This window comes from Oncorhynchus clarkii, chromosome 12 (genome assembly GCF_045791955.1).
Source record: "Oncorhynchus clarkii lewisi isolate Uvic-CL-2024 chromosome 12, UVic_Ocla_1.0, whole genome shotgun sequence".
NCBI lineage: Eukaryota > Metazoa > Chordata > Actinopteri > Salmoniformes > Salmonidae > Oncorhynchus > Oncorhynchus clarkii.
In genome coordinates, this window is record NC_092158.1 from 38,539,640 (window position 1) to 38,566,764 (window position 27,125).

At 41.5% G+C, this 27,125-nt stretch overlaps 1 protein-coding gene across 3 annotated transcripts; it reads left to right on the top strand.

Moving 5' to 3' along the window:
* Positions 1 to 23,253, top strand: LOC139423159 (RAB guanine nucleotide exchange factor (GEF) 1). 3 transcript variants are annotated; one of them, XM_071174860.1, is made up of 10 exons: positions 1 to 201; positions 11,582 to 11,763; positions 12,632 to 12,721; positions 13,073 to 13,093; positions 13,425 to 13,591; positions 15,837 to 15,918; positions 20,711 to 20,843; positions 21,060 to 21,151; positions 21,336 to 21,592; positions 21,708 to 23,253. In XM_071174860.1, the coding sequence occupies exons 1-10, from the start codon at positions 23 to 25 to the stop codon at positions 22,125 to 22,127; spliced, it is 1,623 nt and encodes a 540-aa protein (XP_071030961.1). In that variant the 5' UTR covers positions 1 to 22; the 3' UTR covers positions 22,128 to 23,253. The 3 variants fall into 3 exon arrangements, with proteins under 3 accessions (XP_071030961.1, XP_071030962.1, XP_071030963.1); XM_071174861.1 differs by lacking the exon at positions 13,073 to 13,093; XM_071174862.1 differs by lacking the exons at positions 12,632 to 12,721; positions 13,073 to 13,093.
* The last annotated feature ends 3,872 nt before the right edge of the window (positions 23,254 to 27,125 follow it).

Here is a 27,125-nt window from a genome sequence, read left to right on the forward strand (position 1 = left end):
TTCCCTCCAGCCAGGCAGCTAGATGAGTCAGCGGAAGGAGCGCCGCGGGATCCACGTGGACCAGTCAGAGCTGCACTGCAACAAGGGCTGCGGTTACTATGGCAATGCCGCCTGGCAGGGCCTGTGCTCCAAGTGCTGGCGGGAGGAGTACCAGCGGGCCCGGCAGAAGCAGATCCAGGAGGACTGGGCCCTAGCTGAGAAGTAAGGAAGGAACACTCCTAGTCCTGGATCAATGGGTCTCAAACTGGGGGTGGGGTGTGATGATGGAGGGGTCCATAGATAGTTGGTGGGATGACGTAGGATGAAATGTAGGCCCACTTGTGAAACGTTCTAATCAATTGCGATGTGTTGTCAGTGCTGTGGCGCATTCCTTCCTCAGTGGCAGGGTAGATGCTTTTACATCACAAAGTTTCATGTGGGATGCCTCACTATGTTGGAATGTCAACATTCAACCCCAGGTCACTGGCCAGCAGAGTTAACAGGCAAGCTGGTTTGTCTTATCCACATGGTATTCTACTGTAGCAGAGGATATGTGCCTATAAGTATTCACCCACTTGGATTTCTTAACATTTATCGTGTTATAAAGTGGGATTCAAATTAATTTGTCATTTTTTAAAGATTAATGAAAAATAAAACTTGAATATACCTTGATTAAATAAGAATTCACTCTCCTGAGTCAATACATGTTAGAACACCTTTGGCAGTGATTAAATCTGTGAGTCTTTTTGGGTAAGTCTCTTAAGAGCGGAAGGTGCTCCCAAGTGGCACAGCAGTGTAAGGCTCTGCATCTCAGTGCAAGAGGCGTCACTGCAGTACCTGGTTTGAATCCAGGCTGCATCACAGCCGGCTGTGATTGGGAGTCCCATAGGGCGGCGCACAATTGGCCCTTCCGGGTTTGAACGTGGTCAAGGTGTTGGGGATCATTGCTAGACAGCCATTTTTAGGTCTTGCCATAGATTTGCGAGCAGATTAAAGTCAACTGTAACTTGGCCACTCAGGAACATTCACCGTCTTCTTGGTAAGCAACAAGAGTGTAGATTTGGCCTTGAGTTTTTGGTTATTGTCCTGCTGAAAGGTAAATGCGTCTCCCAGTGTCTGTTGGAAAGCAGACCAAACCAGGACTTCCTTTAGGATTTTGTCTGTGCTTTGCTCTATTCTGTTTATTTTTATCCTAACAAAAATCCTTAGTCCTTGCCGATGACAAGCTTACCCGTAACATGATGAGGCCACCATCATGCTTGAAAATATGAGGTGGGACTTATGATGTATTGGATTTGCCCCAAACATAACGCTTTGTATTCAGGACACAAAGGTCAATTCTAAAATCATAATTCCACTTTGACATTATGGGGTATTGTGTGTATGCCAGTGACCATAAATCTACATTTAATCCATTTTAAATTCAGGCTGTAACAACACGAGCTCATGTTGTGAACGTATCTATATGTATAAAACAACATCATGGGTAACTCATCTTTGATTTTGTGGGACCAAGGCACACATGAATAGAATCAACCTGCATACATCGATATTTAATACAGATATTCAAATATGATTATATTTGAACTCATAATAAGCTTTTGACCTTTTCAACTGCTCTATTGAATATATCAAATGTTTCTTTGGCGCTATTCACACGAGCTATGGAGAACTCTAGTGAAAGAACGTCAAGGACGTTTTGTAGCCAATGAGTTATGCTGAGCTTATGTGGAGGCTTCCATCTGGTCACTAACATCCTTTTTTGCTGCAGTCAGTTCAGACAACCATACTCGTTTGTGTGGTACTGTGAGAGTCAGTGAAGAGTCATCATTCACCAATAATATATTGGGGAGAGATGGGAACACCAACTATGCTCGATAGACACCTGTCCAACTGGGGTAGTCCCACATCATATGCATGTAAGTTCCAATATTTATTAGAGAATACATACAACAGACAATTTGGAATAGGAGCACATTTAAATTGGCAACTTTTCCGTGGAGTCAAATAAAACATGTCAATTCATTTGTAGTGTATTAGTTGATGATTTCACATTTTGGGAAGACTTTAGGATATTCAGAAAGTTTATGAATACTTTGTTCAGACCATGATAGGTTTTCCCTCCCAAAGGTAGGGAGTTATTTCTAAATATTGGTGTTTGGGTATGCCATTGCACTTCTCAATTACCAAGTTTTTCAATTTGTTGCCAGGTCTGTATTGAGTGGTTGATGATTGGTCCAAACTGATTACGGCAAAACTTAGGAGATAAAGAAGAGAATTATACATCTTTCAATGTAAATGATGACATTATATTTTCCTCTATTTCCAACCAAGGAAGACCTTGTATCTTGATCAAACAATTTCTTAAGTGTGCTGGAGCACAAGAGACAAAGCATATAACTTGAAGTCGGGTAAACCTAGACCCCCAAAACATTTGGGCTGCTGGAGTGTAGTCATTTTAATTCTGGGATGTTTCCCTTTCCATATAAAATCATATATTTTCCCAGTACCCGAATGGCGTGTGCAAAGGAAACATGCTACCAAAGAAATGTAGTCTAGGCAAGACATTCATTCTGACTATTGAAATTCGACCTGATGAAGGTTAGATTAAACCGTTTGCTGTAATTGCAGTTGTGACTGGTTTGTAGTTCTTCTAAAAAAAAATTATCTAGAGGGAAAAATGTTTTAATTTTTTCAATTTCGTGGTATCAAATTGGTAGTTAGTCTTGTCCCATCGCTGCAAATCCTGTACAGACTCGGGAGAGGCGAAGGTCGAGAGCCGTGTGTCCTCCGAAACTCAACCCAGCCAAGCCGCACTGGTTCTTGACACAATTCCTGCTTAACCCGGAAGCCAGCCACACCAATGTGTCGGAGGAAGCACCTTGCGACCGTGTCAGCGTGCATTGCCGCCAGGCCCGCCACAGGGGCCGCTAGTGCGCGATAAGACAAGAATATCTCTGCCGGCAAAACTCTTCCCTAACCAGGACAACGCTGGGCCAATTGTGCGCCGCCCCATGTTTTTTTTCCACTAATGGCTCCAATGATAGGGCAAATAGGAGGCTGGACAGCCTTGACGAGTTCCCCGTTAGAAGGTGAATTGTGAGGAGCATTGGATACCCGTCAAGACCATTGCATAGAGGGTACTGTAAATTATTTTTAACATGGTTATAAACATTTAGCCAAATCCATATGATGGGTTCGGATTTCTAAACTTTAAATGTTGTCAATCATCAGTTACACTAGACATGAGGAGTGCCATAGTCTAGGGTCTGCACCAGAAGTTAATGGTTATCTGTAGGAGGAATGTATATGGTGGATGCATTTAAGCTCGGAATGTTTATTTTTTTTTATTTAACCTTGATTTAACTAAGCAAGTCAGTTAAGAACAAATTCTTATTTACAATGACAACCTACCAAAAGACAAAAGGCCTGCGGGGACTGGGATTAAAAATGTAAAAAATAAAAATAAGACTAAACACACATCATGACAAGAGACGACACTACATAAAGAGAGACCTAAGATGACGACAATAGCAAGGCAGCAACACATGACAACACAGCATAGTAGCAACAGAACATGGTAGCAGCACAAAACATTGTACAAATATTATCGGACACAGTCATCAGCACAAACGGCACGAAGGTAGAGACAACAATAGATCACGCAAAGCAGCCACAACTGTCAGTAAGAGGGTCCATGATTGAGTCTTTGAATGAAGAGATGGAGATAAAACTGTCCAGTTTGAGGTGTTTGTTGCAGCTCGTTCCAGTCGTTAGCTGCAGCGAACTGAAAAGACAAGCGACCCAGGGATATGTGTGCTTTCGGGACCTTTTAACAGAATGTGACAGGCAGAACAGGTGTTGTATGTGGAAGATGAGGGCTGCAGTAGATATCTCAGATAGGGGGGAGTGAGGCCTAAGAGGGTTTTATAAATAAGCATCAACCAGTGAGTCTTGCGAAAGGTATACAGAGATGACCAGTTTACAGAGGTGTATAGAGTGCAGTGATGTGTCCTATAAGCACTGGTGGCAAATCTGATGGCCGATTGGTAAAGAACATCTAGCCGCACGAGAGCACCCTTACCTGCCGATCTATAAATTATGTCTCCGTAATCTAGCATGGGTAGGATGGTCATCTGAATCAGGGTAAGTTTGGCAGCTGGAGTGAAAGAGGAGCGATTACGATAGAGTTTAACCCAGTCTAGATTTTACTTTCGCCTGCAGCTTTGATATGTGCTGAGAGAAGGACAGTGTACCGTCTGGCCATGCTCCCAAGTACTTGTATGAGGTTACTACCTCAAGCTCTAAACCCTCAGAGGTAGTAATCACACCTGTGGGGAGAGGGGCATTCTTCTTACCAAACCACATGACCTTTGTTTTGGAGGTGTTCAGAGCAGGGTTAAGGGTAGAGACAGCTTGTTATACGCTAAGAATGCTTTGTTGTAGAGCATTTAACCCAGAATCCTGGGGTGGGCCAGCTAGGTATAAGACTGTATCATCTGCATATAAATGGATGAGAGAGCTTCCTACTGCCTGAGCTATGTTGTTGATGTAAATTGAGAAGAGCATGGTGCCTAGGATTGAGCCTTGGGGTACTCCCTTGGTGACAGGCAGTGACTGAGACAGCAGATTTTCTGACTTTATACACTGCACTCTTTGAGAGAGGTAGTTAGCAAACCAGGCCAAAGACCCCCTCAGAGACACCAATACTCCTTAGCCGGCCCACAAGAATGGAATGGTCTACCGTATCAAAAGCTTTGGCCAAGTCAATAAAAATATCAGCCTAACATTGCTTAGAATCAAGGGCAATGGTGACATCATTGAGGACCTTTAAGGTTGCAGTGACACATCCATAACCTGAGCAGAAACCAGATTGCATACCAGAGAGAATACTATAAACAACAAGAAAGACAGTCAGTTGATTATTGACAAGTTTTTCCACCACTTTTGATGAACAGGGCAAAATAGAAATAGGCCTATAACAATTAGATCAGCTTGATCTCCCCATTTTAAACAAAGGATGAACCATGGCTGCCTTTCAAGCAATGGGAACCTCCCCAGAAAGGAGAGACAGGCTTGGCGACGATAGGGGCAGCAACCCTGTACTGAGTGAAGGAAAGATGATGTGAATGTACTGAGTGAAGAAAAGATAATCACATGTGGCAGGCACTGATAAGGATGGCGAGGTGGATTAGTGAGGAAAGGGGTCGAGGTCAGGTCACCTTAAGGGAGAAGGAACAGTTTATTGCCCGTGTCACTTAATTTCCTGCCTAGCAATAGAGATGTAATGTTTAGAGAGAAGGAGGACGTCACCCATATTGGGGTATATGTACTACCACTGCTGTTCGATCTTTTGGGCGAATAAACTTGGTTGGAGCTTTCATAGTGTCCGTCAATTTCTTACTCTGATATTTAGAACTTAACACATAGTATACCAGAGGTAGAACCATTCGAGATGGCCAAAGGCCTTTTCCGCATCAATTGGCAGGACTGCAAAGGAGGGCGGTATATTAGGTGTAATTTGTATTATATGTAGGGGACCCCTCCGATTGTCTGACGCCAGTCTGTTTGAGACCCATTTGATCAGGTTGAACTAGTTTGGGTAAAATGGTTTCAAGACGTTTGGCTAGAACCTTGGCGTACAATTTCATGTCACTATTTAATGAGGGAGAGAGGCCTATGACTTGAAAAGAGAGTTGAGTCTTTACCTTTTTTTATGTAACAGAGAGATGTCTCTATTGAAAAAGCCCATTTGAATAGATATTCGTAACATCTCTAATAATATCGGACCAAGTTCAGACCAAAAGGTTAAATAAAATTCAGATGGGATGCCATCCCATCCAGGGGATTTACCTCAGTTCATGTCTTTCAATGCATTGTGCAGTTCATTGAGTGTTTATAGGTGCATTTAAAGAGTGTGCATCATCAGAGGAGAGTTTTGCGGTAGATTCAAGCCCTCAAAAAAGGGTCTCTTGCTGTCTGAGGTATTTTGTACTTCAGAACTGTATAATTTTTCATATACATTTTTTAAATATAAATTGATGGTGAATCATGCAAGAGAACACAGTCTTGTTCCCATTCAGGCTGACGATCATTATTCCGTAATTTACTCACTAAGAGGAAGCTAGGTTCATTTAAAGTGCAGATAATCAGTTTGTCAGACTCTATGAATTCAAAATTCTGCTCTTAATCTGAGTAAGGAATTTAACTCAGTTTTAATGATTAATTCTCTCTTCGGAGGAGAAGCTGTTCTGCTTGTTGATGAGTTAGTAAGAATAGTGGACAACAGTTTGGTTATTATTTTTTATTTGAGACTTGTCCACAAACTGGGTCACAGACTCTTCGTTGAGGATAAATTCATGTAAATCAGACATTTTTAAAGAGTGAGATTAAATCTCCACTTTGTGGCACAATTTGGAGCATCGGTTGTTGATAATTTGCAAGATCATTAGACACACTACATGACCAAAAGAATGTGGGCACCTGCTCTTCTAACATCTCATTCCAAAATCATGGGCATTAATATGGAGTTGGTCCCCCCTTTGCTGCCATAACAACCTCCACTCTTCTGGGAAGGCTTTCCACTAGATGTTGGAACATTGCTGCGGGGACTTGCCTCGAGCATTAGTGAGGTTGGGCAATTAGGCCTGGCTCGCAGTTGGCGTTGCAGTTCATTCCAAAGGTGTTCGATAGAGTTGAGGTCAGGGCACTGCGCAGGCCAGTCAAGTTCTTCCACACCGATCTCTACGAACAATTTCTGTATGGACCTTGCTTTGTGCATGGGAGCATTGTCATGCTGCAACAGGAAAGGGCCTTCCCCAAACTGTTGCCACAAAGTTGGAAACACAGAATCGTCTAGACAGTCATTGTATGCTGTAGCGTTAAGATTTCCTTTCACTGGAACTAAGGGGCCTAGCCCGAACCATGAAAACCAGCCCCAGACCATTATTCCTCTTCCACCTAACTTTACAGTTTGCACTATGCATTGAGACAGGTAGCGTTCTCTTGGTATCCGTCAAACCCAGATTCGTCCGCCAGATGGTGACCGCGATTCATCACGCCAGGGAACACGTTTCCACTGCTCCAGAGTCCAATGGCGGCGAGCTTTACACCACTCTAGCCAACACTTGGCATTGGTCATTGTGATCTTTGACTTGTGTTTAGCTGTTCGGCCATGGAAACCCATTTCTTGAAGCTAACGTTGCTTCCCTAGGCAGTTTGGAACTCGGTAGTGAGTGTTGCAACTAAGGACAGGCAACAACAAAAAATTCCGCGCTTCAGCACTCGGCAGTCCCGTTCTGTGAGCTTGTGTGGCCTACCACTTCGCGGCTGAGCCGTTGTTGCTCCTAGATGTTTCCACTTCACAATAAAAGCACTTACAGTTGACCGGTGCAGCTCTAGCAGGGCAGAAATTTGACGAACTGAGCTCCTGAGCGCTCTGGAGCATTCATCAAGGATCTCTCTGTACTTTGCTCTGTTCATCTTTCCCTCGATCCTGACTAGTTTCCCAGTCCCTAGCGCTGAAAAACATCCCCATAACATGATGCTGTCACCACCATGCTTCACCGTAGGGATGGTGCCAGGTTTCTTCCCGACGTGACGCTTGGCATTCAGGCCAGAGAGTTCAATCTTGGTTTCATCAGACCATAGAATCTTGTTTCTCATGGTCAGAGTTGTTTAAGTGCCTCTTGACAGTCCGCTTGGAGTTCGCCATGTGCCTTTTACTGAGGAGTGGCTTCCATCTGGCCACTCTACCATAAAATCCTGATTGGTGGAGTGCTGCAGAGATGGTTGTCCTTCTGGAAAGTTCTCCCATCTCCACAGCGTAACTCTGGAGCTCTGTCAGAGTGACCATCGGGTTCTTGGTCACCTCTCTGACCAAGGCCCTTCTCCCCAAATTGCTCAGTTTGGCCGGGCGGCCAGCTCTAGGAAGAGTCTTGGTGGTCCCAAATGTCTTCCATTTAATGATGAAGGCCACTGTGTTCTTAGGGACCTTCAATGCTGCAGACATTTTTTGATAACGTTTCCCAGATCTGTACCTCGACACAATCCTGTCTCGGAGCTCTACGGACAATTCCCACAACCTCATGGCTTGATTTTTGCTCTGACATGCATTGTCAACTGTGAGACCTTATATAGACAGGTGTGTGCCTTTCCAAATCATGTCCAATCAATTTAATTTACCACAGGTGAACTCCAAGTTGTAGAAACATCCTCAAGGATGATCAATGGAAATAGGATGCACCTGAGCTCAATTTTGAGTCTCCTTGGAAAGGGTCTGAATACTTGTGTAAATAAGGTTTTTCAGTTTTGAATTTTCTATAAATTTGCAACAATTTCTAAAAACCTGTTTCGCTTTGTCATTATGGGGTATTGTGTGTAGATTGAACCATTTGTATTTAATCCATTTTAGAATAAGGCTGTAACATAACAAAATTGTAACAAGTCAAGGGATCAGAATACTTTCCAAATGCACTGTATTTATTTTTATTTCACCTTTATTTAACCAGGTAGGCTAGTTGAGAATAAGTTCTCATTTACAAAAGCGACCTGGCCAAGATAAAGCAAAGCAGTTCGACACATACAACAACACATAGTGTATAATTTCCACCTTCTGAACTAGATGCACTAACTGTGATGAATGTAATCTATCCTTGAAAATGATTGGTGCCTAGCGGAATAAAAAGTGTATTCTTTCAGTAGACATCCTTTTTTTAATATTGTCCCAGGAATGACAGGACAACCTTAATTTATAAAGATATAAAGTATTTGTTTGTAATTGTAGTGTTGCAATATTTTATAGGCTAACAATGGTGGCCAACCATCCTCCAGGAGAGCCTTAAAAGGGGAAGTGTTGGATTTTGAGACAGGGTTGAATATGTAAAGAAGTCAATAGGCAGAGTTTTAGCCTAGATTTCTGTCTGATTCTCTACGGTAAAAAAGATAATGCATTTTATTTAATGGTTCCTCACATCATACAACAGTGTAAAAATGCATTTTTGGTCTAATGAATTGAGCTTTTGGACAAGTAAAGAATTTGTCCTACTTGTTCAAAAGCAAATGGCAAAAAAAGGTAATGTCAAGCTCTGCTTAAAGAGAGATTCAATGTCTGATTTCTTGTTACCCATCTACAAATCGCTGCCCTTTGAGGCTTTCGAAAAGCTCCCTGGTCGTTGTAGTTAAATCTGTGCCAGAAATGCAATACTTGACTGAGGGACCATACGGCTGTTGTATGTGTGGGGGACACAGGAAAGGGTAGTCATTCAAAAATCATGTCAACCTCTAATATTTCATACATTTTGAGTCCATGTAAGTTATTATTTTACTACTGAACTAATTTAGGCTTGCCTAAACAAAGGGGGTAAATACTTATGCAATGACTATTTTAGTTGTTTAATTTGTAAAAATGTGTAGAATTATCTTTTCACTTTGACATTTATAGAGTATTTGGCAAATAAAATCACAATTACATATGTTTCAATCCCACTTTGTAATGTAACAAAATGTGGGAAAAAATCCAAGGGAGTGAATACTTGTGATACCCACTGTATATGATAATTGAAATAGTTTTGGGACGTTAAAGAAATTTCCACATTTGACTAGCTTTGTCCAACCCTCCCTTGACACATGGTGCCTGAGTTTCAAATAGGGGAAGTTGGAAGAGAAACAACTCCTTTATGATAAAGCATTGCATGCATCTACAGTGCCTTCGCAAAGTATTCATACCCCTTGATTTATTCCACATTTTGTTGTTACAGCCTGAATTCAATATTTTATTAAATAGATTTTTTTCGCACCCATCTGAACACAATACCACATAACGACAGTGATGACTCCAAACTGTAATCGCCGCCAAAGGTGTGTCATGACGTTGCCCTGTTGGGTGAGGTTTATGACCCCCATAAATACCTTTTCCCCGTTTTCTCTCCACTACAGAATGGACATGGAAAGCCCTTTGTTAACATGAGAGAGTATGGTAACATCAAAAGGTTGGGGAAAGGTACAATATTTATGTAATCCAACCAGTTGAAAGTGTCTGTTGGTACTTAAAGAATATGCAGACCAATGTAAGATAGCCTACTATTTCTAATGTGATGAGTAGATTGGATAGTCATTTAGTTAAGCTAATAATATAACTGACTCACTGTTCACAAAAAATACCGTTATGCTTTTCTTCTCCTTTCTTTGCACATATCTGGAGATCAGACCCAGCTAGAGGGACATTTTTAAAGAGGATCCGAGAAATGTTTTGACTTTTTATAAACACATTTTATGTAGTTGTAGGACACTTTACTCTTCATGACTGGAGACAATAGCATAATCTTTAATACCTCAAAAATGACAGGGTAGACTACTCTGCTGGCACTGACAAACTGAGATCAATGAAAACGACCTTGTCTTGGATGCAACCATCTAATCGATGCTTATGAAAAGGGGAGACGCATATTGTAGGCTATGACATCCATCTAGCTTGGAGGAGGAAATTGTCCTAAAAAACATTACACCGGAGATATGGCCGATGCTCTCCGCTATAGTGCCAATTAGGCTTGGGTGGTGTACTGTATATACCGGGATATTTGGAAATGGTCACGGGATGGTTATTAAATACAGTTAATATTGTTAACTATTTCATTGAAGTTTAAAAAAATATACACAGTACCCAACCAAGTCTCTTATTTTTATTGGTGTCCTTTTAGTAGTGGTTTCTTTGCAGCAATTTGACCATGCAGGCCTGATTCATGCAGTCTCCTCTGAACAGTTGATGTGTCTGTGACTTGAACTCTGAAGCATTTATTTGGGCTGCAATTTCTGAGGTTGGTAACTCTAATGAACTTATCCTCTGCAGTAGAAGTATCACTGGGTTTTCCTTTCCTGTGACAGTCCTCATGAGAGCCAGTTTCAACAGTGCTTGATGGTGTTTGCGACTGCACTTGAAGGAACTTTCAAAGTTCTTGAAATGTTCCGGATTGACTGACCTTCATGTCTTAAAGTAAGGATGGACTGTCATTTTCTTTGCTTATTTGAGCAGTTCTTGCCATAATATGGACTTGGTCTTTTACCAAATAGGGCTATCTTATGTATACCACCCCTACCTTGTCACAACACAACTGATTTGCTCAAATGCATTTAAAAGGAAAGACATTCCACAAATGAACATTTAACAAGGCACACCTGTTAATTGAAATTCCCGGTGAATACATAATGAAGCTGGTTGAGGGAATGCCAAGAGTGTGCAAAGCTGTCATCAAGGAAAAGGGTGGCTACTTTGAAGAATCTCAAATATAACACTTTTTTGGTTACTACATGATTCCATATGTGTTATTTCATAGTTTTGATGTCTTCACTATTATTCTACAATGTAGAAAATAGTAAAAATAAAGAAACCTTGGAATGAGTAGGTGTGTCAAATTTTGACTGGTACTGTAAATTTGGCAAATTTACTTTAGGGGAAGCTCAGCATATTGGACTTGCCTATTCCCTAGCCTATTGGACGCGCCACCTATGACACAGTCATTTAAAAAAAACACCAGCAGTCTTGTTAGTTAAAAAGAATAGCTTAAAGTTAGTCTAATCACCAGTTGTTCCCCCTGGTCTACCTCAGGCTGCAGAGGGAGGAGGAGGTTGCCTATGCCAGCATCCAGGGGGCCCAGTCCCAGCCCCAACCCCAGGCCTCTCTAGCGCCCTTCTCCAAGTTCGAGGAGAAGAAGACCAATGAGAAGACACGCAAGGTGACCACTGTGAAGAAGTTCTTTAGTCCCTCGTCACGGACAGCCCCCAAGAAAGGTACTGACTGCCTGATTGACTCTATAAAACGGAAGACAGTTCTGCTTTCCCTTTGATACGTTAAAGCCTGAGTTATCTCAATGGCATTTCTCCAGTGCAGTTTCTGACACACACACACACACACACTCTTTCCATCCCAGCGTATCAGCCTAGTACTTGTCTCATCAGCTCGCTTCTTTGGAAGTGATCCCCGGAGGCTCTAAAGCAGGGCATGTTAGTGATTTGAAGGTCTTCTGTGCCCACCAAGCCCATTACAGCCTATTATAGCCTGGGTTATTTAGTGATGCCCTCTATTAGCCTCACTGTTAGGCAAACTCCCATAGCTCCTATCTGTACAATGGGCCCAGGGGTATCGAGAACAATGTGCAAACTTCAAAGTTCCTTTATTTTTGCAGACTTAAATATTGTTTTCTTCATTCAAAGAGGTGCCCTATTCCTCTGCCTTGATTGTCATTGACGCCTCACTCGTCGAGATTGTGACTTTGTCTCATCACATTTCACTTTTGCTTTGCAGTAATAGCTGCTGTGCATCATTCTCTATAGTTAGGTTATGTTTGTAACTGTTTTCCATATCCTTTCCAATCCCTTCTATCTCATTGATACCCTCTCATCATAACACAATGGTCCCAAACCAAACAATCCCTCTCCTTCTCCATCTTGTCTGATCCCCTCATTCCGCACTTCTGTCATCGCCAGTGTTTGTTGATTCATGAATTTATTGTCGTCCATTATTCTCCATACCCATTCCACCTTCACCCACCTCTCTCAAATCCCATGTACCCATTCTCTCTTGTATGCCATTCTGGTACCCTATATCCCTGTTTCCCGTGCCCTGTGGCCCCACTTGGCCCTACCATCTCATTCTCAGCCCCCACTGTGGGAGAGGAGAAGCTGACAGGCCTCAGGGACTGGAGAGGAATGTTTACTCCCCCTTGGGAAATGGGCTCTCCCACCGAAGGTAATCATTCCTACCATTTGAGAGGAGATTTGCATTGGATAGCGCTCCCATTTTAATCCCTGTAGTTTTAAAACCAACTAGGAAACCATAAGGCCTTAACTAGTGTAGTCAACTTATAATTACCCTCCAACTAGGTAGCATTAAGAAGTACCAATAGTCTCACCATAGTAGCACCCGCTCAGTCTGATTGGCTGAGAGACCTGTCTATCAAAATGACTCCGCTGCTCCGGTTGGTTTTGAGTTTGTTTAATGTGGTGTGTGTGTGTGTTCAACAAGAGTCCCTTTTTCATGTTGCTCATAAAGTTCATTATCTCACTGTCCTCCTCTTGCGTATGGTCATTATACTGGCAGCACTGGTGGCAAGACTCAGAGGTGGGTGTCTGTCATTCTCTCTGTAGTTGTAGATACACTTCTACAGAATAGATGATACATCTGACTGTGTCCCTAAAACTGCCAACAATGTGTTCTTACAACCATCAGCAAAAGTAGTTCTGAAGTATCTGTTTATTTGTAGTTGTGACACAATACTGTTGATTTCATATTTGAGTCTGTTTTCCTGACCTCTTCTCAGTTTTTATGTAAAGATGCACACGTCTGACTGTTTACCTGAGGCTCAGTCAGTTAGCGAGGGCAACCATAAAGAGGAAGGTATGGCGTAACATTAAGAGTAACACATGTCATGGTGTGTCCCCCCCCCCATCAGAGAACCAGGAGGGCAAGACCCCCAGCCCCTCCATCAGCCGCCAATCAAGCATTGAGACGGACCGTGTCTCCAGAGACTTTGTGGACTTCCTGAAGACCCTGCATAAGCCTGGCCGTGAGGTCCACAAGCAGAGCCGAGCCTTCATCGAGATCATGGCCAACAAAAAGGTCAGTTGAAAACGAGTCTGAATGCTCATTCATTGATTTTTAAACGTGCAGGGTACAAAACGATATCTGAAAGGCATAGATAGACAGTTGAAGTCAGAGGTTTACATACACCTTAGCCAAATAGATTTAAACTCAGTTTTTCCTAGTAACAATTCCCTGTCTTAGGTCAGTTAGGATGACCACTTTTTATTTTAAGAATGTGAAATGTCAGAATACTAGTTGAGAGAATTATTTATTTCAGCTTTTATTTCTTTCATCACATTCCCAGTGGGTCAGAAGCTTACATACACTCAATTAGTATTTGGTAGCATTACCTTTAAATTGTTTAACTTGGGTCAAACGTTTCGGGTACCCTTCCACGAGCTTCCCACAATAAGTTGGGTGAATTTTGGCCCATTCCTCCTGACAGAGCTGGTTTAACTGAGTCAGGTTTGTAGGCCTCCTTGCTTGCACATGCACATTTTCTAAGGGTTGAGGTCAGGGCTTTGTGATGGCCACTCCAATACCTTGACTTTGTTGTCCTTTTTTCCATTTTGCCACAACTTTGGAAGTATGCTTGGGGTCTTTGTCCATTTGCAACCAAGCTTTAACTTCCTGACTGATGTCTTGAGATGTTGCTTGAATATATCCATCATTTTCCTCCCTCATGATGCCATCTATTTTGTGAAGTGCACCAGTCCATCCTGCAGCAAAGCACCCCTACAACATGATGCTGCCACCCCCGTGCTTCACGGTTGGGATGGTGTTCTTCGGCTTGTAAGCCTCCCCCTTTTTCATCCAAACATAACGATGGTCATTATGGACATCAGACCAGAGGACATTTCTCCAAAAAGTACGATCTTTATCCCCATGTGCAGTTACAAACCGTAGTCTGGCTTTTTTATGGCGGTTTTGGAGCTGTGGCTTATTCCTTGCTGAGCGGCCTTTCAGGTTATGTCAACATAGGACTCGTTTTACTGTGGATATAGATACTTTTGTACCTGTTTCCTCCAGCATCTTCACAAGGTCCTTTGATGTTGTTCTGGGATTGATTTGCACTTTTCGCACAAAAGTACTTTCATCTCTAGGACACAGAACGCACTTCCTTCCTGAGCGGTATGATGGCTGCGTGGTTCCATGGTGTTTATACTTGCATACTATTGTTTGTATAGATGAACATGGTCCCTTCAGGCATTTGGAAATTGCTCCCAAGGATGAACCATGCTTGTGGAGGTCTACAATCTTTCTTCTGAGGTCTTGGCTGTTTTCTTTTGATTTTCCCATGATGTCAAGCAAAGAGGCACTGAGTTTGAAGGTAGGCCTTGAAATACATCCACAGGTACACCTCCAAATGACTCAAATTTAGTCAATTAGCCTATCAGAAGCTTCTAAAGCCATGACATAATTTTCTGGAATTTTCCAAGCCGTTTAAAGGCACAGTCAACTTAGTGTATCTAAACTTTCTGACCCACTGGAATTGTGATACAGTGAATTAAAAGTTAAATAATCTGTCTGTAAACAATTGTTGGAAAAATGACTTGTGTCATGCACAAAGATGTCCTAACCGACTTGCCAAAACTATAGTTTGTTAACAAGACATTTTTGGAGTGGTTGAAAAATGTGTTTTAATGACTCCAACCTAAGTGTATGTAAACTTCTGACTTCAGCTGTACCTACACAATTTATGCTTATGTGCAAATTATGACAACATTTTAAACAGAAGGTCTTGATCCAGCTGAAACTTTGCAATAAACTGTATGGGTATGGGGGCATATACAATAGTGTTTAGGTATTTCTCTTCTTTCAACAAAGGTCAGCCCTGAAAAGCACAAATGAAAGAATAGCTTTTATGTGTATGTTTTTAAATGAAATATTCCTATTTGATCTGGCAAAACACTCCAAGGTTCTCTCTTGTTTCAAAAAGTTATTGGTTTTTATTGGCTAGACAAGAATGTATTGTGGCTGTAGTAGCCTTTCTCACAATCAGTAGTTGTGTTGTACATAGTTTTACAGAACAGTGTCTTTTATAATTTCCTTCAGTGTAAAGCTCTTTTTTTATGGTATCCTTTGTAGAAATATAATTAAATTATATAAACAGAGAAAAAACAGCTGTTGTGATGGTTAAAAAGTTATTTCAAGCTGTCATACATTTTGTCAGGAACATGCAATTTTGTTTGTTTGGTTGTTATGGTACGTAGTTCCTCTCATATCGTCCAGACATTGACATTGATTGATAAATACCTGGGATGACATTTTGATTTTTCAGGACTTGAGTGCTGACGAGCTGTCAGAGTGTGTCCAAGACTTCTACCAGAATTTGTCCGACCGCCTCATGACTCATTTTAAAGGTAGGTTCAAACAACATTAAGAATGATGACTCAACCAGCCAAAAAGGGATACAACAACTTGCAATGTACAAAATTCAAATACAATGCATTCATTAGATTCACAAAAATGGACTAAACGGAGTCCCAATGTGTTTCAACTAACTGTGTTCTAGTGCACAATAAAGTGTTCTGTTGGTCTTTTCGGCTTACAAAATGCCTTTTGGTTTTATTTGCAAGTAGAAATATCTACTGATTTAACCTTTTATTTAACTAAGCAAGTCAGTTAAGAACAAATTCTTATTTACAATGACGGTCTACCCCGGCCAAACCCTAACCCAAATGACGCTGGGCCAATTGTGTGCCGCCCTATGGGACTCCCAATCACAGCCGGTTGTGATACAGCCTGGAATCGAACCAGGGTCTGTAGTGACGCTTCTAGCACTAATATGCAGTGCCTTGGAACTGCTGTAACTACTACTGTAACTAGAAAAGTACATTTCCTGAAGTGTGGGCTTGCAAGCTTGTCTTGAAGTATCAATTGATTGATAGGATACAATAGCCTGAACATGTGAAAGTTGGTTTGGTGTCTGGCTTGAATGGTTCAAGAGTTACTATTATTGTGGTGGGTTATTTAAGAAATAAGGCCCAATTGGGTGTGGTATTGGCCATATACCACCAACCCCCGAGGTGCCTTATTGCTATTATTAACTGGTTACTAGAGCAGTAAAAACAGTAAGTAATAAGAGAAGTAAAAACAAATGTTTTGTCATACCCATGGTATACGGTCTCGTATACCACGGCCGTCAGCCAACCAGCATTCTGGGCTGGAACCACCCAGTTTATAATTATTTTATTAGGATCCCTATTAGTTACTGCTAAAGCACTCTTGGCTGTCATTTAAACCTATGTTAATATATGCACATTTTAAAATGTTTTACATAAGTATACAAACTGTATGCAAGTACACTAATTTGAGTAAGTCTGCACATGTCAACGTTGGTTTGGAATTCCAATCCAGTGCAGAGCTGGTGTCCGGCCGATGCACTGACTATAGCCTGAATCCACCTGCTATGCCTGTACTGTAGATCGCTCCTTTGAGTGGGAGTGGTTGATCTGATATTTTGATTATTTCATAAGGTTGGACAGTCAGACTGAACACTTCACCCAATATCTGTATTTTTTGATAGTAAGCCTATAATTTAACATTTTATCACTGCACTTGTCTGCTGCTTTAGAATCTCTTTCTCTGTCTCTCTTTTGCTCTCTCTCGGTATATGTCGGTAATAGACATGTTGTGTACAGTGGGGCAAAAAAGTATTTAGTCCGCCACCAATTGTGCAAGTTATCCCACTTAAAAAGATGAGAGAGGCCTGTAATTGTCATCATAGGTACACTTCAACTATGACAGACAAAATGAGAAAAATAAATCCAGAAAATCATATTGTAGGATTTTTAATGAATTGATTTGCAAATTATGGTGGAAAATAAGTATTTGGTCAATAACAAAAGATTATCTCAATACTTTGTTATATACCCTTTGTTGGCAATGACAGAGGTCAAACGTTTTCTGTAAGTCTTCACAAGGTTTTCACACACTGTTGCTGGTATTTTGGCCCATTCCGCCATGCAGATCTCCTCTAGAGCAGTGATGTTTTGGGGCTGTTGCTGGGCAACACGGACTTTCAACTCCCTCCAAAGATTTTCTATGGGGTTGAGATCTGGAGACTGGCTAGGCCACTCCAGGACCTTGAAATGCTTCTTACGAAGCCACTCCTCCTGGCCATAGTGGAGTTTGGAGTGTGACTGTTTGAGGTTGTGAACGGGTGCCATTAATACAGGTAACGAGTGGAGGACAGAGGAGCCTCTTAAGGAAGAAGAAGTTACAGGTCTGTGAGAGCCAGAAATCTTGCTTGTTTGTAGGTGACCAATTACTTATTTTCCACCATCATTTGCAAATAAATTCATTAAAAATCCTACAATGTGATTTTCTGGAGAAAAAAAATCTAATTTTGTCTGTCATAGTTGAAGTGTACCTATGATGAAAATTACAGGCCTCTCATCTTTTTAAGTGGGAGAACTTGCACAATTGGTGGCTGACTAAATACTTTTTTGCCCCACTGTAAGTATTCAGATCCTTTACCTAGTACTTTGTTGAAGTACCTTTTGGCAGCGATTACAGCCTCGATCGTCTTGGGTATGACGCTGCAAGCGTGACACACCTGTATTTGGGAAGTTTCTCCCATTCTTCTCTGCAGATCCTCTCAAGATCCTCTCAAGCTTTGTCAGGTTGGATGGATAGCGTCGTTGCACAGCTATTTTCAGGTCTCCCCAGAGATGTTCGTTCCGGTTCAAGTTAGGGCTCTGGCTGGGCCACTCAAGGACATTTTAGAGACTTGTCCCGAAGCCACTCCTGCGTTGTCTTGACTATGTGCTTAAGGTTGTTGTCCTGTTGGAAAGTGAACCTTCGCCCTAGTCTGAGGTCCTGGGCTCTCTGGAGCAGGTTTTCATCAAGGATCTCTCTGTACTTTGCTCTGTTCATCTTTCCCTCGGTCCAGACTAGTTTCCCAGTCCCTTCCGCTTAAAAACCTCCTCACAGCATGATGCTGCCACCATGCTTCACCGTAGGGATGGTGCCAGGTTTACTCTAGATGTGACGATGGCATTCATGCCAAAGAGTTCAATCTTGGTTTCATCAGGCCAGAGAATCTTGTTTCTAATGACCTTAGAGTCCTTTAGGTGCCTTTTGGCAAACTCCAAATGGGCCGTTGTGCGTTTTTGACTGAGGAGTTGCTTCCGTCGGGCCACTCTACCATAAAGGCCTGATTCGTGGAGTGCTGCAGAGATGGTTGTCCTTCTGGAAGGTTCTCCCATCTCCACAGAGGAACTCTGGAGCTCTGTCAGAGTGACCACCGGGTTCTTTGTCACCTCCCTGACCAAGGCCTTTCTCCCCCAATTGCTCAGTTTGGCCAGGTGGCCAGCTCTAGGAAGAGTTTTGGTGGTTCCAAACTTCTTCCATTTAATTATGAAGGCCACTGTGTTCTTGGGGACTTTTAATGCTGTAGAAATATTTTGGTACCCTTCCCCAGATCTGTGCCTTGACACAATCCTGTCTTGGAGTTCTACGGACAATTCCTTTGACCTCATGGATTGGTTTTTGCTCTGACATGCACTGTCGACTGTGGGACCTTATTTTGACAGGTGTGTGCCTTTCCAAATCATGTCCAATCAATTGAATTTATCACAGGTGGACTCCAAGTTGTAGAAACATCTCAAGGATGATCAATGGAAACAGGATGCACCTGAGCTAAATTGAGTCTCATAGCAAAGGGTCTGAATACTTATGTAAATAAGTTTTTTTTGTTTTTTTTTGTCATTATGGGGAATTGTAACTTTTTAAAATCCATTTTAGAATAAGGCTGTAAGGTAACAAAATGTGGAAAAAGGCAAGGGGTCTGAATACTTTCCAAATGCACTGTATGTGGAAACCATGGTGTATGGAATTGAATGTAGCCTAACCCTTTTTTGTAACACACAAATCTCCTCTCGCAAAATGCAGAATACAGAGATTAATCAGCAGCGACTAGTATCAAAGCCTTCAGCTACTGTGAAGTGTAGGAACTCCTCCAGTATCCCGTTCTCATGTAACGCACCACCACAGAAATCTGTTCCTTTTCTGGTCCCTTTGCTTAACATATCAGCCATAAGTGCTAGGTATATTATTTACTTCTGGATATGATGGTTGATGTGTTTCTCATTGCCATGCTTTTAGATCATTGAGTAGCCTACATCTGTTTCTCATATAATTTTTCACACAGGGCACTTTTCATTTGCCAGGCAGACCGTTTGGGAAATTCTTGGCAAAATTGGAATATGCCTGCTTCTCCATACGCCATGACTACACCACTGATACCTGGGTATTTTTGCTAGAAAATGTTGGCCCAGTCACTTTGACTCAGGCCCAGCCACACAGCAATTTCTGCCAATGCCTTTGACACTAATACAAGTGATGTCTAAGCACTTCACCAAGAGGCCAGTGAGGACAAAAGGAATGACTGATAAGCCTGTTGACTCGAAATCCTTTCTCTCATAGCAAAGGCTAAAGTCCTATCTCTTGGTCCTCATTGACTGAGTGTGGTTCTCTGAGATCCCAATCCCTCGTGCACGATTTATTTACCTAGATCGTAGGAACGGTCACCGAGTGAAGATTCACATCCCCTCCTCGTCGCCAAATGTCGTGGAAATTTCCTCTATTTACCAAATCATGGGAGCAAACCACACACACAAGTCAGAGTTAGTTATAAAAGTCCATCTTTAATTATATAAGCTCTATCACAACCCTGTGACTCTCAGATTGATTCAGTGTCTCCCAGTGAATCCTCTGAGAGCCCCCTTACAATGCAACTGAGTTCCTTTAATAGCAAAGACCCACATAGTCAGACAGCATAGACATAACTCATCGTTCAGCTTTGTCTCCTTTCCCAAACCATAAACCAATCCTCCAAATCAACAGGCATATATCAAATAGTCATTTAGATACAACCCACTCTAAATACAAACTCCTGGACAAACTCACGGAGAGGAGAGTATGGGAAACGTGCAACCCTCACCACAGAATAACACAAAAATTTGTGAGATGTCAGGCCTTTAGACCAAATAGATTGTTTGATCTTTGATGTGTGGAATGTTTGCATGACTCATCTGTTCCTCACTGTGTGCTACATAGGCATAAAGCTAATATACAGTTGATACTATGGTAATGTTTATATGTAATGAAGACTAAAGTAAAGCCTCATGGGGTGTCTCTTCCCTCCAGGCTCTTCAGAGCGTGTGGAGCGAGTGATGGACGAGGTGGAGAAGTACATTATGACACGCCTGTATAAGAGTGTCTTCTGCCCCGAGACCACAGACGATGAGGAGAAAGACCTGGCCACTCAGAACCGGATACGGTAAGGACTACCATATCCTGTCTGAGGACAAGTCGTTTAATCTGTGCTTGTGTGTTGGGATATTTACCACTGTGGACAGAGAGATGCATGCAATTATGTGACTATATCACTGTGGGTGGTAATGCCCCTTTTGCGTGTCTGTCTCTGTGGGTGTTGGTGGCACGGTGGGTGTTAGTCACTGTAGGTCTCGCTCACCCACGGCACTCTGTTGTACAGGGCGTTACACTGGGTGGACATTCAGATGCTTTGTGTGCCAGTGGATGAGGAGATCCCAGAGGTTTCAGACAACGTGGTCAAAGCCATAACAGGTGAGCTATTGATGGTGTCACACTGGACCCCATTAGGACTCAAAACATGGGTAGTGTGGTTCGAGGACACTGCAGAGTGTTGCCTTTAGTTTGCTATAAGTCTGTTGTACAAACATTCATAGACTTTGTTAATGAAATCTTGTTAGTGTGGACAGGATTGTGAATTGTGTGTGTCGCGTCACAGATGTCATCGAGATGGACTCCAAGCGGGTACCCCGGGACAAGCTAGCGTGCATCACGCGCTGCAGCAAGCACATCTTCAGCGCCATCAAGATCACGAAGAGCGAGCCAGCCTCGGCCGACGACTTCCTGCCCACCCTGATCTACATCGTGCTGAAGGCCAACCCTCCACGCCTGCAGTCCAACATCCAGTACATCACCCGCTTCTGCAACCCCAGCAGGCTCATGACTGGAGAGGACGGATACTACTTCACTAACCTGGTACCTGTCTCTGTGCCACCTCACACCACTCCCTCATGCCCACACCAAGTTGATGAGAACCAAGCACACACACTTTTTGTTCATGGCTCACCTCATGTGTCCTTTCTCTGTTTAGTGCTGTGCAGTTGCCTTCATCGAGAAACTGGACGCCCAGTCTCTCAACTTGGACCCAGAGGACTTTGAGCGCTACATGTCGGGCCAGGCCTCTCCTCGCAGGCCTGAGGCAGACAGCGGCTGGCCCCAGGTGGACCCTCCTACTGGTTCTGCCGCCTCCAGTCCCGCCCTATCCCAGGTCTACCAGAACCTGGACCTCCTGTCTGGCCTGGGGAGCCGACAAGACAGGGTTCTGGAGGGGGTGCAGAGCCTGCAGAGAGACCTGATCACCTGGCAGGAGAGTGTGGAGCGAGAGGTGCAGGAGATCCTGGAGAAGTACCCGCTGGAGATCCGCCTGCCCACCCCCTCCGCCATTGACTCAGACAACGTGGAAAACGACCGGCTGCCACCACCACTGACGCCCCAGGTGTTTGCTGGGTAATGTCTCTGCAGAATCGGAGGCAACAAAGGGCTTCTTGAACAAATGACTGCGCCTCTCTAATGTCTTGAGACGTCATTGGCTCTTCACTTTGGTGAGGTTCAGGAAGTGGCAGCCCCCTCCTGTCTCCACTGCTACGCTTTTAAACATTCTCACATACTGTAAGCTTTGGTCCATTTTGGCCCCTAGACCCTTTTCTGATAGTAAGATCTGTGAATGCTATCTCAGCCTGGTTAAATTAAGCATTAATAGATCAAAAGGATGGACTAAGTTTGAGAAAAAGGGTTTAGGGACTGAAATGGAGCCAAGCCAAAACAATGCTCCTGCATACACATATTCCTTTTAGACCAGACCTCTTCAGATGGCCTCACACTATGTATGGCGGAGATGGCATTCGGCCCTAGTCTGTAATCCTCTACACCCCCGCTGCACAGACCCAGACGGCACATCTTGATACTGTAAGATTACTTCTCCAGCTTGTAGTGCCGAAAGGGGTATGTATTTTTAGATGGCTGCTGCTGAATTTGGGAAACGCTGACTTCTGCATCTTGCAGTATGCACTCTGCAGAATTGTATAATCTGCTTGCATGTGCTTTGCTCCTAGCCTTCTTGAGTCTCCAGCAAGGGACCAGGGTGCAGGCTAATTGTGCGCAATGGGGGGGAAAGGGATGTGTTTCCTCCAAAACCAAAGGTCTTAAGCTGGTTCTTATGTGATTATGCCCCAATGAGTGGTCTCAACTAATATTTGTAATGGTAATATAGAGCGCTTAATCATCAGAAAAGTATGAATTAGGTAGGTAAGGTACTTTTAACTTCTCTCATTAATTTTATATCTCAACTATGTGTCAGTATAAGAGCCCTTACTGTAAGTATTAAAGGACCTTTTTCCTGATGATGTGATCTGACCAGGAAAACTCCTGTTACACTCATGTAGGATGCCCATGAGGCATAGTAATGCTGAAGCATGCTTCTTGTTATACCATGGAATCGCAGGACAATATATATATTTTTTGATAGTTGAACCATGGTGCTGATGCTGTAAACTACAATGTGTACTACAATAGGGAAATTATCCTGTATGTTCCTAAATGAACAATGTATTAAAAGGGAATTTATTCTCCCAGGTACATAATATGTATTGGTTGGGGATAACAATATTATTTGGGGGCAGTGTAAGAAGTTAGCTTTTTAACACATTAATATTGGATAAACAATTCCTACCTATGGTATTATGAGAGGCAAAGCACATAACACTCCTCAATTAATTTGTAACTTGAACAAATACTTTTTAATTGTTTCCTTGGTGTACTGCTGCTGGGCGATTCCAAGTCAGCGGAAGCAGAAAATATTGTTGTCTCAGGTTGTTCTGGCAATTCTCACATAGTAACTTTATTGACAGGAAGGATGTTTAGCAAGCTTTTTACATTTGTATCACAAACCATTTTAGGCCATCTTTATATCTACGCCGTACATGCCTCCTGTAAGACCCTATGATCTGTGAACAGTACATGATACAGACAACATCTTGGTGCCATTATACTCTTTATAGTGTGATCCATTATACTCTTTATAGTGTGATCCATTATACTCTTTATAGTGTGATCCATTATACTCTTTATAGTGTGATCCATTATACTCTTTATAGTGTGATCCATTATACTCTTTATAGTGATCCATTATACTCTTTATAGTGTGATCCATTATACTCTTTATAGTGTGATCCATTATACTCTTTATAGTGTGATCCATTATACTCTTTATAGTGTGATCCATTATACTCTTTATAGTGTGATCCATTATACTCTTTATAGTGTGATCCATTACTCTTTATAGTGTGATCCATTACTCTTTATAGTGTGATCCATTACTCTTTATAGTGTGATCCATTATACTCTTTATAGTGTGATCCATTACTCTTTATAGTGTGATCCATTACTCTTTATAGTGTGATCCATTATACTCTTTATAGTGTGATCCATTACTCTTTATAGTGTGATCCATTATACTCTTTATAGTGTGATCCATTATACTCTTTATAGTGTGATCCATTACTCTTTATAGTGTGATCCATTATACTCTTTATAGTGTGATCCATTACTCTTTATAGTGTGATCCATTATACTCTTTATAGTGTGATCCATTACTCTTTATAGTGTGATCCATTATACTCTTTATAGTGTGATCCATTACTCTTTATAGTGTGATCCATTACTCTTTATAGTGTGATCCATTATACTCTTTATAGTGTGATCCATTACTCTTTATAGTGTGATCCATTATACTCTTTATAGTGTGATCCATTACTCTTTATAGTGTGATCCATTACTCTTTATAGTGTGATCCATTATACTCTTTATAGTGTGATCCATTACTCTTTATAGTGTGATCCATTACTCTTTATAGTGTGATCCATTATACTCTTTATAGTGTGATCCATTACTCTTTATAGTGTGATCCATTACTCTTTATAGTGTGATCCATTATACTCTTTATAGTGTGATCCATTACTCTTTATAGTGTGATCCATTACTCTTTATAGTGTGATCCATTATACTCTTTATAGTGTGATCCATTACTCTTTATAGTGTGATCCATTACTCTTTATAGTGTGATCCATTACTCTTTATAGTGTGATCCATTACTCTTTATAGTGTGATCCATTATACTCTTTATAGTGTGATCCATTACTCTTTATAGTGTGATCCATTATATGGAGTAAGTCTAGATTCTGAAATACAAATGTTCACATTCATTTATTCAACATTACAAATACTATTATAAATATCTCAAAACTACCCTTTTTGATTGTGTTCATTTGAAGACATATTGTTTGGAACAGTATACTCTACAAGTACATCACATTTACAATGTGGGCTCTCTGCTAATTCTGGAGTAATAATATATTTTGAGCACCACCAACATAGTGAATGAGGAAAAATGGATTTAAAGGGAACTCCATCTGTTGGTGATTACTAAATGTGCAAGCCTAAAGGAGGGATGAGATTGGTTAATGACCTATAATGTCAATTTCTATGTATAAAATGTATAATTTCTTTAACAGTAGCAGAGAGTCACTCTGAAAATGTGACGTTTGAAGAGTATATTGTTGAAAACTGTTTAAATTAAGAAATCAAGTTAAGATATTCCTTAATTGAGATATTCATTAATATTTTAATGTTTTATAAATTGATGTGAAAGTGTATTTCAGAATCTAGACATACTGCATATAATGGATCACACTATAAAGAGTATAATGACACCAAGATGGTCTGTATCATGTACTGTTCACAGATCATAGGGTCTTACAGGAGGCATGTATAGGTATAAAAAGGGCCTAAACTGGCCACTTTCAACATGATTTTCTCAAATATTTTGCAATACGAATGTAAAAAGCATGTCAAACATCCTTCCTCCCAATGAAGTTCCTATGTGAGAATTGCCAGAACGATCTTCCGCTGGGCTAGAATCCACCTGCTATATTTCTAATTTATTTTGATGGTGCAGAATTATCTGGCTGTAAATATATATATATATATATCAAGGTAATGGTACTACTTAAGCTAAATGTGAGAACGTATCAATAAGCGTGCTAAAATATGTGGCCCTTTAATTTTATTATCACATTCAAACGGTTGGAAAATATTTAAGAGGATGGCAGTCTAGTGAAACAAAGGATTAATAGAGGACTTTCAGTTAATACGCTTCTTTTCCATTTTGCAACAGATCTGGGAGCACCATCCTAAGTTTATTCTTCAGACAGTGGTACAATCTGTGAAACCTGAAGTTGACCAAGACGCAGGTTACTGTGTTATATACAAAATGCCAGTGAACTGCTGATATATAGAGGTGGCATGTTGTATATCATAATGTAATCGTGAAATATGGATGATACCTGGGGAATGTTCAGTGGGGCGAAACACTCAGAACAATGCAGAAGGGACACTTCTTAACAGTTCGATCTGATTACCGCATGGTGTTTGCTATCAGCAATCCATTGAACGTTTTAATCACCTGAATAAGCCCCTGGTTGTAAAGTGTTAATTAACATCACTCATTCCGTTGTTACACAGACATAACAGGTACTCTACTTTAACACTGTAATCAACTGTGACTGACTGCTAAAGGGTCTCTTAAGAGATTTCTAAACAAGTATGTGTATATTTATGTAAACTTTTAAACTGAATGGCACATCACTTTTTATTATGGACATGTAACTTATAAGAATAGCCTTGTTTTACAGTGTCTATTGTCAGTGTATTAATTGCCATTCAATGAATAAACCCCTGGATTTCAAATCCATCAGCTGTGTTACTTTTTTCTCCCTCACACCATTTCCACCCATAATGGTGATGTTTGTTCAAATTTTATTTACTGGAACTGTTGCTCGTTAACAGTGAATGCACTCAAATCTAGCCTAAATCACGTAGAGTAGTCTGCATTGCCTGCTGCAAATGACTTGCTACTGACATCTTGTGGTGAAAATGTTGACCAGAGTTGTGCTAAAGCAGATAAGATGGGGCACTGCACAGCAGTACGGGTTACTTTGGAACCATATCCCAATTCTGAGAATCCTGTGCAGAAAATGCATATGCTTGGTTTAATCTACATTTTGACACTCAGCCTCTGAATTTGTGCTGGAAATTCATTGACACCAAATTTCTAAAAAGCTGTACTGTAACAGAAAAGCTCACTGAACATTAGCATTATCAAATTGTTTGTGTTTTAGGTAGAACTTTTAAGATGTGTTTTTTGTTTCTAGCAATGACTATTTAATAGTGGCTGCTCTGGAGCTCTATATATTATATGAAAGTGAGGAGAGAGGACATGATTAATACATATTGTAGTCGTATGTGCCTCTTTCTCCAAGTCTCTTGTCCTCATCTGCATTGATCAAATAGAATTGGACGGGCCACGTGTGTATGTAGATTGCCTGCTGGCGTCCACCATATTGCTTTCACCTATCACATGTTTTCAGATTACAACAGGTGGAGATAAGGAGAC

Excerpts from the sequence above, each read along its gene's own strand:
- LOC139423159 (XM_071174860.1), top strand. The coding sequence starts at position 23 with ATGAGTCAGCGGAAGGAGCGCCGCGGGATCCACGTGGACCAGTCAGAG. Across the intron at positions 11,764-12,631 it reads ACGGACAGCCCCCAAGAAAG|CCCCCACTGTGGGAGAGGAG; the intron begins GTACTGACTGCC and ends TCTCATTCTCAG. Across the intron at positions 12,722-13,072 it reads AATGGGCTCTCCCACCGAAG|CACTGGTGGCAAGACTCAGA; the intron begins GTAATCATTCCT and ends TTATACTGGCAG.